Source organism: Enhydra lutris, unplaced genomic scaffold (assembly GCF_002288905.1).
Source record: "Enhydra lutris kenyoni isolate GAN:26980312 unplaced genomic scaffold, ASM228890v2 scaffoldscaffold3, whole genome shotgun sequence".
Lineage (NCBI taxonomy): Eukaryota > Metazoa > Chordata > Mammalia > Carnivora > Mustelidae > Enhydra > Enhydra lutris.
The window spans coordinates 9,003,377-9,015,572 of record NW_019154087.1 but is presented as its reverse complement, the minus strand read 5'-3'; the positions used below and the strand labels follow the sequence as shown (position 1 = coordinate 9,015,572).

Sequence of the window (12,196 nt, the reverse complement as noted above, 5' to 3'; positions counted from 1 at the left end):
TTCATATGTGAAAATAATTTAAATTTGCTTTTGGTTGTGTATACAAATTAAGTTTGGAAAATAATATTTGAAAGTAAGTTTAAGTACTCTGGAAGTATTTGAAAAGTTAGATGAGCTCTTATAAACGAAACTTTAAAAACATTAAGCGTTGATTCTTAAATGCATTTTATTTGTTACAGGTTCTATGGGGAGACAGAAGCAAGGTTACGTCAGATATTTGCTGAAGCCACTCTACGGTATTTACATGTAGATTTGTAATTAGTAATCTAATTAGTAACTAATTTGTAATTAGTAGTCAAGGCTATGTTTAAGTAGAGTTACTAACACGTTATATGAAACATGAAAGAACACTACAAAAATAATAATGATAGCTTTAGAAATGACTGTAAATCTAATGAAGTTGTATTTCATCTATTTTTATCTAATATTGCATTTTCCTGTTTTGTAAGTTTGATCAATGAGTTATTGAATTACCTGAAGTAGGAGAATTAAGACACTGTTGTATGGTAAATCATATGATTTTACTTCAGATATGCATTTCTGATGTTCTTTCTTTAGAGTGCCTATGGTACTTTAGGATATTCAGTTTATCTAGTTACTTTAGTAGAGTGTATTATAGTATCCCTTTATGCTTTTTTCTTAAATTATAGTTTGCTTCAAAGGGACAAATCTTTTGCTCTTTAAAAACAATTTTTATTGATTATTCCTCAGTTTAGGCTACCATATTACATTGCAGGGAGTATAAGAATGTGGCCTATAACTTGGTCTAATATATTATTCATAATAAGGCTATGTCTTTGCCATTGTTTTGGCATTTAACTAGCATAATTCTGCTCTCATCAAAAGAACTATTTTTTTTAAGATTTTATTTATTTGCGATAGAGCAAAAGCAAGTGAGAGAGAGAGAGCAAGAGAACACAAGTGTAGGGGGAGGAAAAGGGGCAGAGGGAGAAGCAGGCTCTCCACTGAGCAGAGAGCCTGACACAAGGCTCATCCCAGGAGGGATCATTATCTGAGCTGAAGACAGACTCTCAACTGACCAAACCACCCAGGCGCCCCGAAAGAACTTTGATTTTTAAAGTTGTTTTTTCCCAGAGATCGTATATGAAATAAGCTAGTCCCTTATAAGGTTTGTAGTCCCAATACTGAAAATTTGAGACCCAGTGGTATACTGTATTGTGTAGTGTGTTTTCATTGTTGTTTTGTTCCTTGCAGTTGAATCTCTCTTTTGTGAGAGAATGCACATCTTTTATGGGAGAACTGATCACTTTGAAAGTTCTTTTTTTAATAGACCAAAAAAAAAAAAAGAGAGAGAGCACATTTGGAATTTCTGTACCTTGGACTTTACATCTGCTCCAGGGAACATTTCTGGCCTCAGATTCTGAATTGATGCAGTCATAACAATTTACTGGGCATTAGAGGGCAAGCTCTGTTTGGGCATAGACTTATCTCATGAGCAGTAGACTATTCTTAGTACTCTGCTTTTTATTGTTCAGATGTGCTAGAATGTGATGAATTAATAATTTGGGCTAGAATTAATGTAAGGTTTTTCAGTTTAACATCCTGTTGCCTTTGTCTTTAATATTATTAACTGAGTCCTGATTTTGATACATTGGATTTCTTTTTTTTTAATTAAGTTTTTATTTTAATTCCAGTATTATTTACAGTGTTGTATTAGTTGCAGGTGTACAACAGTGATTCAACAGTTCTGTGTGTCACCCTGTACTCCTCATGACAATTGCCCTCCTTAATCCCTATTAAGGGATTAATAGGGATTAATAGTCATCTATTTCACCCTTCCCTCTGGTAACCATCAGTTTGTTCTCTATAGTTAAGAGTCTGACTTTTGGTTTCTCTCTCTCTCTCTCTCTTTTTTTCCCCTTTGCTCATTTGTTTTATTTCTTAAATCCAACAGATAATCGTATGGTTTTTGTCTGTTACTTATTTCACTTAGGGTTATACTTTCTAGCTCCATCCATGTTACTGCAAATGGCGAGCTTTCATTCTTTTTGTGGTTGAATAATACTCCATTGTGTATATATACCGTATCTTCTTTATTTAGTTATCAGTTGGTGGACACCTGGGCTGCTTTCCTAATTTGGCTGTTGTAAATAATGCTGCTATAAACACAGGGGGGCACATACCCCTTTGAATTAGTGTTTTTTTTTTTTTTTAAAGATTTTATTTATTTATTTGACAGACAGAGATCACAAGTAGGCAGAGAGGCAGGCAGAGAGAGAGAGAAGATGAAGCAGGCTCCCTGCGGAGCAGACAGCCCGATGCGGGGCTCGATCCCAGAACCCTGGGATCACGACCTAGGCCGAAGACAGAGGCTTCAGCCCACTGAGCCACCGAGGCGCCCCTGAATTAGTGTTTTTGTGTTTTTTGGGTAAATACCCAGTAGTGTGATTGCTGGGTTGTAGGGTAGTTTTATTTTTAACTTTCTGAGGAACTTTCTTAGTAGCTGCACCAGTTTGCATTCTGACCAACAGTGCATGAGGGTTGCTCTTCCTCCACATCCTCAACTACACTTGTTTTATGTGTTTTTGATTTTAGCCATTCTGACAGCTGTGAGGTGATAGCTCATTGTAGTTTTGATTTGCATTTTCCTGTTAAGTGATGTTGGGCTTCTTTGCATGTTGCCTGTTAGTCATCCATATATCTTCTTTGGAGAAATGCCTGTTCATGTTTCTGTCCATTCAGTTGGATTGTTTGCTTTTTGGGTGTTGAGGTGTTATCAGTTCTTTATACATTTTGGGTAGTAACTCTTACTGGATATGTCATTTGCAAGTATCTTCTTCCATTAATTTTGTTGTTTGTTTCCTTTGCTCTGCAGGAGCTTTTTATTTGATGTAGTCCCAATAGTTTATTTTTGTTTTTATTTCCCTTGTGTCAGGAAACATATCTAGAAAAATGTTTCTATGGCTGATATCAGAGAAATTACTCCCTGTGCTCTCTTCTAGGATTTTTATAGTTTCAGGTCTCACATTTAGTTTTTTAATCCATTTTAGTTTTTTTTTTTTTTAAAGATTTCATTTATTTATTTGACAGAGAGATAGAGAGTGTACAAGGAGGCAGAGCAACAGGGAGAGGGAGAGGGAGAAGCAGGCTCTCCACTGAGCAGAGAGCCCGATGTGGGGCTTGATCCCAGGATCCTGGGATCAGACCTGAGCCGAAGGCAGCCGCTTAACTGACTGAGCCACCCAGGCACCCCTAGATTTATTTTTGTATATGATTAAGTTTCATTCTTTTGCATGTGCATTTCAACTAAAAAATTAAACGTATTCAGTTTCAACTGAAATGCAATAAATCAAATTTAAAAATCAGGTGTATTTTAAAGAATTTATTTTACTTGTTTGTTTTTAGGCACCCATCAATTATTTTTATTGATGAGCTGGATGCACTTTGTCCTAAAAGAGAAGGGGCTCAGAATGAAGTGGAAAAGAGAGTGGTAGCATCGCTGTTAACATTGATGGATGGTATTGGTTCAGTAAGTATAGCACCAGTATCAACTCTGTGTAAGAAAGGGTTGGCTTCTAATAATATATGTATGTAGTAGCAAAAGCTATTAAATATGTCTGAGTTTTGGGGTATTCTAGGGTAGGGAATAATATTAACCATAAAAACTAAAGGAAAGACCCATAAAATAATCTTCTTCAGCAGATATCTTAGTAACTTCTAGGAGGATATACTGCCATGTTTTTCTAGCATATAAAATAATAATATGCAATGATGGATTTTTTTTTTTTTGGTAGTTATCGTATTAACTTAAAAACCTGAAACAAAAATCATTAAGGATCAGATCAATAAGAAATTTCTTAAGTTTTATATACACACGTAAAAATGGATTCTTTTAAGGCTTTAAGTTGGACAAGTGAAAGAAATGAGTGAGAATAATGGAAAATATGTTTGTACAACGTTTAAAAGGAATCCACCCATGTTACCAGATTCTCTGATAAGGATACATTTGCATGTTAATAAAAACTATGTGCTGATTATGAAAGGAAGATCCATAGGAGTATGACAGGAATGAAGAAAAATTCTCTCAGACCCCTGACAGCCATTTACCAGAATACATTTCTTATTCTGGATTGTAAATAACTCATTTTTTGGAGTCAGGTTAGAACCAAAAGAAATTTTAGAACTCATGTAGTCCCAAACCCTCTTTTTGCACATTAAACAACTGGACAGTTGAAACTTTCTGATTTTTACTACCTATTGGTAGAAACTAAACATGTGAAAATAATGTGAAGGTTGGGTTTTAAGTCTCCATTATTTGTTAACGTGTGTTACAGTTTTTAAAAATTATTTATTTTAGAGAGCACGCACAAGTGCTCGTGAGCACATGTGCGCAGGCAGGGGGAGGGGCAGGGTGAGAGGGAGAGAGAACAATGTTAAGTAGACTCCCCACTGAGCATGGAGCCCAGCGTAGGGCTCAGATCCACAACGCATGAGATCATGACCTGAGCCACAGTCAAGAGTTGGACACTCAACTGACTGAGCCACCCAGATGCCCCAACATGTGTTACAATTTTAAGTGTAACAGAAGAGTTGATACCTGAGGGAGGCTGGATGACCACCTGGTTCTCAGTCTTGGTGCAATAATTTGGTGTGATTATGTCCCAGGTTTGGTTCTCAGCCCTTAAAAATTGGAGACTTCAGTGATGCTAGTATGTTGGGGGTGGCAGGGCTCTGAGGACTGCACCTTCGTAACAACACTAACAAGAGACATACATAAATTGGGATGCCAGTTTGTCCATTTATAATAAGATGTAGAATCATTAAGTGAATCAGATATCTTAGTTTATGGATGACTCTTTCCACCTTGAAGGCAAATATGTATGGAGAGCTGTATTATAATTAGAAGAGTTCTGGTGAGTATGAGATCAGATGGAAGGCTTTATTTTGGAGGCTATTAATTGCTGCCTCTTTCTCTGCTGCTGGGATAGGTCTGCGGTGTACTGGTGGTTTTGCCTGTGGGCAGGACTGGAAGCATGTGACAGGGATGTTAGTATGAAAATGCTTAAGGGCCATTGATTCTAAATTTATAACTTACAGATTTTTTGTAATCCATGCATTTTCTGTTAGCACAGCCAGTATAAGTGAATAGGTTTGAGTTTCCTTACTTTGAATCACGTGTCAGTTAAGTTTGTCCCTGTGAGATTATACATGGGTCATCAGGATAAAATGTCGGATAACTTTCACAGATGGCTGATTATTATCATAGTTCTTTATAACTTGTTCCAAATGTCATTCCTATGTGAAAAATCCATATGTATTCAAGGATGGCTGATGCTCAGGTGTTGGTTCCATCGTTGTCTATATTTCTAGAAATTTAAACATTTTTCAGAATAAAAAAGTACAGTCCACATGTGAATAATATTTTTTAAACAACTGTGTAATAGAGCCTTGTTCTATTTGAATAATATGCAGGTCATAGTCTTTGCCTTCAAGTAGGGGAAAAGGACAACTTAAAGTAAAACAACTATATGGTAAGATATTATGAAAATGGTGACATTTAGTTACCAAAAACGGGAGAGACATCACTTATAGTTGGAAAGGTATGTAGTGGAAAACTTTCTAGGTGAGGGAGTATTTAGGCTGAACTTAGACAAATGGGGGATGAGTAATTAAATTGTGAAGTATAAGACTTAGCAGCATGGACACTTAGAATCTTGTTTATATAGCCAGTGCCAATATATATATATATATGTACACGCACACACACATACACAAAAACATATACCTTTTAGGTATATATACATGGTAATATACATGTATGTATATATTGCTTTTAGATGAATGTGTAATTTATTCTCATTTTATTTTGTAAGGAAGGAAGTGAAGGACAAGTGTTGGTCCTTGGGGCCACAAATCGCCCTCATGCCTTAGATGCTGCACTTCGAAGACCTGGACGATTTGATAAAGAGATTGAGATTGGAGTTCCTAATGCTGCAGATCGGCTAGATATTCTCCAGAAACTGCTTCAAAGGGTACCCCATTTGCTCACTGAATCTGAACTGTTACAGCTGGCAAATGGTGCTCATGGGTACGTTGGAGCAGACTTGAAAGCCTTGTGTAATGAAGCAGGTGAGAGTGCTTTGCTACTGTGAGTCTGTATTGATGGGCTTCATAAATCTGGTTTATTTGCATGCTTATTTCTTAATGGAAATAGCTGATATTTTTTCTAATCATAAAATATGTATTTATTGAAAACTAGATAATTCAGAAAACTATAAAAAGAGAAATAAAAATCACTCATACCTCCTGAAGGTAACCACTATAATAGCACACCTCCTTTCACACTTTTCCTAAGTACACACAGACACACACATACACATATATCATCAGATGCATTAATGGCAGTATCGACGATGACTATTTATTGATACTGTGCTGTGGAAATTAGGGAGGAGAGCCTACAGGTGGATCAGAATTTTGTTAAAGGAGCAGCTTTGTATTTTTTGAAGTGCTGAAAAAGTACTTAGCAAAATCTAAGAATTCTGTGCTGCAGAGTATGTGATGGTGATGTTTAAGTCTGAAAGTGTATAAGGGCTGTGAGTTGACTCTTGGACTTTAAGAACGTCACTATGGCATAAACTGTCTTTGCTTTGGAAGCCCTTAAGATCTTTTAACATTTTTGTAATTTTTCAGAGTAATTTTAACCATGAAAAATGTTGTGCCCATGAAAAATCAGGGCAGTTTTTATAAGCTATTGAAATATTTCATCAGGCAAATAAGTATTTACTGAAAAAAATATCTGATTGTTGTTTTTGTTTTCATTTGTTTGTTTTTTGGTCCTAAGAGAATGTGTTTATTTTCTGGTAACCTCTAAAGGCTGGGCATATACCTCCAAGCAAACCTGGTTTGCCGGTAATCCTAGGTTCCTTAAATTTATTCCCTTGGGTATATATTTCTAGGTCCTTTTATACTTCAGAAGGAATTTTTTTCTGTTGTTGTGTTCTGTTGTTTCCGTTTGTGACCTATCCAGCATTTTCAAAAGGTTAAGTTTTAAAAAAGTTTAGCCCCTTTAGGTAATGGGAGAAATGGAATTTTTGAGTTGGAGCTTTAGTTATTTTAGAGATTTAGTATAGAAATATGGTAACTTCTTCTGGATTATGGATTCATAGTTAATATAGTAGGCTTTAAAAACCCTTCCTTTAGTCCTTTCATCTTTCTAATCTGGCTCGATACATGCAGAGAAGAGAATATAGAACAAAAAACAGGTTGGGAAAGAAAACCTGGAAGGGATATTTAGGGTTCTTCTTTTTTTTTTTTTTTTTTTAAAGATTTTATTTATTTATTTGAGAGAGAAAGAGAGCACGGTGGGGGTTGGGGAGGACCAGAGGGAGAAGCAGACTCCCCGTGCTGAGCCAGGAACCTGACGTGGCACTCCATCCTGGGACTCCAGGATCATGACCTGAGCCAAAGGCAGTCGCTTAACCAACTGAGCCACCCAGGCACCAGAGGTTTAGGGTTCTTTGAATATCTTACTCTTGGTGGAGAAAATCAATTTTGTTTTATTCTTTTTGACCATTATCACAATTTCCATGTTAGAGGATTCACAGATGGGGGAAACCATAGGTTATGTAGATTACAAGGTAAAAAAAAAATTTTGGTGCATTTTGGCCTAGGAGTCATTCTTTAGTATCCTTTATCAGACATTTTTCTTACTTTCTCATATATTTCATGCACTCTGGAAGACTCTGGGATTCTTGCTGTTCAGAAACATACAGTCTAATGAAGGAAAGAGATTTGTGAATAACTACTTACACAGTGAAATATGTACTCATAAAACTGTGGAGAATGCAGTGACTTTCTCTATGGGGAAAGGAAATGCTATGGTTATTCAGAAATAGCCATATCTAAGAAGAAGCTTAAAAAAAGCTCTACATGCAGAATGAGGGGGGTGAGAATGTGGGAAAGGGTAAACATTTTTTTACTGATCCTCACACCAACCCTGTGATATAAGTATCAGATAGACTCTGGAGAGGTCTCGCAGCTGGTAGAAGGCAGAGCTAGGATTTAAACTGAAGGTCATTTTATTCCAAATCTATGCTCTGCATCAGAATTAAATCCTAAAAGAAATTTTTGTCAAAGTGGTGGAAGGCTTTTTTGATTTAATTTTTTATTTCAAAGGTAAGTATGTCCATAAATTTTGTCCTAAGACTTTAAGGGGAAATGTGATAATGTAAATTTACATACCAGATGTATATAAGCCATCTACTTTCGTGGGCACTGTAGTACCCCCAAGATCTTTAGGAGGATAACAAGAAAAGTTGAGAGATTCTACCCTTTACTCTCTTATATTACTTGAAAAAGTTGTGAAAGGCTCAGAAGTAAGGATGGAAAGGGGCCTCCACCCTGAAGATAAGATAGGTGGATGGATGGGTAGGTAGGTATCTGGGGTATACTTGGCAAATATAAGTAGTAAATAAATATTAATAGTAATTTCAAATTATCAGTATTGAACTGATCTTTTTTCCTCTAGTCTAGCAATGAATTGGTTTATGAGAACATAGTTTTTAAAAAGATTAGCTTATAATTAAAGTGTCCAGTAGGGAAAGTATGTGGTTTTGTGTATACTGTCCTAAATACTTACATGTGTTATGTAGCATCATTCCATATATATAGCAGAATACAGTTTAAGAACAGTGCACTAGAATTTTTTGCAAGGCATTTTTCTAAATAAGGAGAGAATGTAGTAGAAAATGGAACAGTAGAGTTGGACAGACCTGCTTTTAAAATCAGGCTTGTGATCCTTGGACATGTTCTTTGCCTTATTTGGGCCTTAGTTTTCTCTATGGGTAGATTTAGGTGGTTTTTGCAGATGATATGTAAGTGCCCTTGTAAGTATGACATTCCCTAGATATAAGGGAGGATGAGAAAGAAAGGGGGGAGGTTAAAAAAAAAAGGATAGGAAGGATTAGAAAAAGGAAAGGGGAAAATAAATACCCAAGTTATTTACTAAATGTGATCTGGCCTCATTAGCTACCTTCTTCATACACCTGCTCTTTATTGTGTTCTCTTTTGTACCTGTTTTTCTCAAGAATTTAAGTGACTAGTCAGGGCTTTCTCCCACAGCATTCTTAGAGATAATGCCACAAAGCAGACTCATGTCAATTGTGAAATAAATTGCATTTTCTCATTGAAACAATTTTATAATTTCTGCCTATAGACTTTACATGAGTAAATTATAAATTTGGTAATAGTGCAACTCAAAAGGAAAGATAAACGAACTCTAAAACTCAATAAACATTAAAAATAGTAGAATTATATTCCAGACACCCAGACATACCTGGGTGTCTCAGTTCGTTAAGCAACTGCCTTCAGCTCATGTCATGATCCCAGGGTCCTGGGATCGAGCCCCAAGTCGGGCTCCCTACTCTGGGTGGGGGGAGGGGTCTGCTTCTTTCTCCCTCTCCCTCTGCTGCTCTGCCTGCTCGTGCTCTCTCTCGTTCTCTGACAAATAAATGTTAAAAAAAAAAAGAATTACATTCCAAATTCTATAGAATAGGCATAAGTGTATCCTACATATTGAACACACAGAGATATCTCCATATATTATGATGGGTATATTGAGCATAGGAAGAATAAACTCAGCTCTGTGGTAAATTTGAACTAGTCTCCTAGGTATAAATAAAAAGAATTGAGCACTTAATATTGCATCCTACTTAAATTTAGAGGGGCAATTAGAAAATAATTGGAATGCGTCTCTGTCTTTTAAAATGACCACTTAGGGAAGTTTGAATTGTTGCCTGTTGTTGTTGTTGTTGTTGTTGTTGTTGTTGTTTTAAGCATGTTAAGTTTTCTTGGGTAAGTAGAAGCAGTTGCAATCATTACATTGACCTTAGAATTATACACAAAGTTAGAATTACTATTTTTTTAAAAAAGAGTCATGATAATATCTTAATATTTGGAAGTAGCAGTAATAATTTCTGGCACGTAGTAAGTGCTCAATAAATATTTGATCTGAGAAATACATGTGAAAGCTGGGAGACATTATCAGACTAATTACCACCCCACTGCCCCTACAGAGCAATAAAAATGTTTATTAACCTGAGGGTTGAATCAGTTTTGTTTTTAAACCCCTAGTGAGATTCATCTCTCTCTCTCATCTGTTGCCTTCAGAAGTCCCTGTCTGTGCTGAGGAAACAACTCCAAGTGGTTCTTGCTACCTTTATAGGTAGCAGTAAATAAGGTATTAGTGTTTTGTGATGCCTAAATCACTGCTGCTATTTTTCTTTGAACATTCCAGTCCATTTTTAGCTTTCCACTGACAAGATTTCTCAGCCATGGCTCTGACTGTGGACTTTGTATTTTGTTTAAAACCAGTGCTTTTCAGGAGGTGTTTTCAATGTTCACCAGTTGTGCTGTGTTTATAGCTTGAGAATGTCCACTGGCATATCTGGGAAGGAAGGCACTTTAACTTCCAGATTTGTGAGGACAGTGAGGTAGTCTAGCTCCAGGAGATGTATTTCTGAGTATACAAATCAATTCTGTCTCTTTCTATTATTTATTCTTCTCCATGAAATCCACATTCATTTCATATGTTCTCAATTCAGGGTGGATCATTTGGAGCAGAGGTTCTCAGACTTTATCATGTATCAGAATCACCTGCAGAACTCAGTAAAACAGATTGCTGGGTGAGCTCCACCTCCCAGAGTTGCTGATTCAGTCTTGGCTGCTGCTTGTGAATCCTGACAAGTTTCCAGATGATGCTGTTGGTTTGGGGACCACACTTTGAGAGCCACTAACTTAGGACATTGGTTCTTAAATGTCATACATCAGGTTCACCTGGGAAGCTACACGCACATTCCCTCTTCATATTAATTAAGGGAAGTAGGGAACTGGAGCCAGTATTTATGTTTCCCAGCTGATTTCAAAGCAGCCAGTCTTGTAGTTGCCTGTGAGCAAATTTTCTAAATTACTGGTTTAGGCCAGCAGTTCTCCAGTTTAAACCTAAGAAGTACTTGTAGAGCTTGTTAAAACACAATTCTGGGCCCCATCCTACTGGTTCATTAGGTCCAGGTGGGACCCAAGAATTTGCATTTCTATTATGTTATGGGAGATACCAGTGCTTTAGGTGCAGGGGCTGTACTTGGAGAAGCAGTGATCTTGGCCCACTAACCCTAATTTTTGGAGACTCTGTAACTGATTTAAATAACTGGATAAATTTAGAGACTGTAAATCTCTGCCATCCTCTGATGGTGTTGAGTTTTTCCCAGAGTTTTTATGCGACAGTAATGTACTATTCTGAACTATAGTCATTCAGTTCTCCTTCTAGGATAGTAAGTGTTTAGGTTTGTCTTGGAAGTACATATATATAATGGTTCTGAATAAAACTTAAAAATAATTCTGAAAGATAGAAAAGCCACAATTAAGGAAACAGTTGAGAATTAACAAGCATACAAATAAAAATATAGACAAATGTTTTTCCTAGAACATTTGCTTGCTTAAGATTTGTGGACCTGTGTGTTCTTTGAGTTTTTTGTGCATTGACTGTCTGATGGTTTTCCTTCTTCCTGGACTGCCTTCTAGTCAGAGCAACCTTGCCCTTTTTAACAAAGGGTGGGATACAGATGTCTAATAATAGCATACATTGAAGTGATTCAGAATTTCATATAACCTAAGTGGATTATGTTTCCCATTGTTTTTGCAATCTAATGGTTGTTTGTGGGATACTAATACAAAAGATCAAAGTCCTTATCAAATATATTTGTTTGTGCATGCTTTTTCAGAGTCTAGAAGGTTTATAATCTATTCCATAGTTTGTGAGAGTGGTACTACAGTGTGCTTATCTCAATTTTTATAATCTTTTATTCCAATGTTACTAAATATTTTCTGTATCTTTTAACTTGTTTCCATATGAATGTGAAAATTGGAAATACTACAGTAGTGTTACTTTCAACACTTGGGTCTTTTATCTGAGCAGATATAACGTTTAATGTTGAGAGTTGGGTGTGAAAGTTATTTTCAAATGTTATTTTTTTTTTATCATTAAGTTTTGAGCTAAAGTGTGGTGTGATATGTTGTGACTTGTCCAAAAGCCTAATGTTTTGTAGCTCACCTTTTTAAGCAAAGAGCAGCTGCATTTTGAAATGTTTTATCTCAAGTGGACAAGTTGTTTACAAGGTCAACTTGGACACATCCTGACATTTAATATCTGTATTTGTATTCTTCCTGGGATTAGGCT

General features: G+C 36.3%; 1 protein-coding gene across 1 annotated transcript in view; it reads left to right on the top strand.

Moving 5' to 3' along the window:
• Nucleotides 1-12,196, top strand: part of LOC111154288 (spermatogenesis associated 5) — a 325,382-nt gene that overhangs the window by 13,812 nt on the left and 299,374 nt on the right. The window contains exons 7-9 of the mRNA XM_022513797.1: nt 180-236; nt 3,367-3,490; nt 5,835-6,090. Coding sequence (XP_022369505.1) covers nt 180-236; nt 3,367-3,490; nt 5,835-6,090 — 437 coding nt within the window. The remainder of the gene's footprint in view (nt 1-179; nt 237-3,366; nt 3,491-5,834; nt 6,091-12,196) is intronic.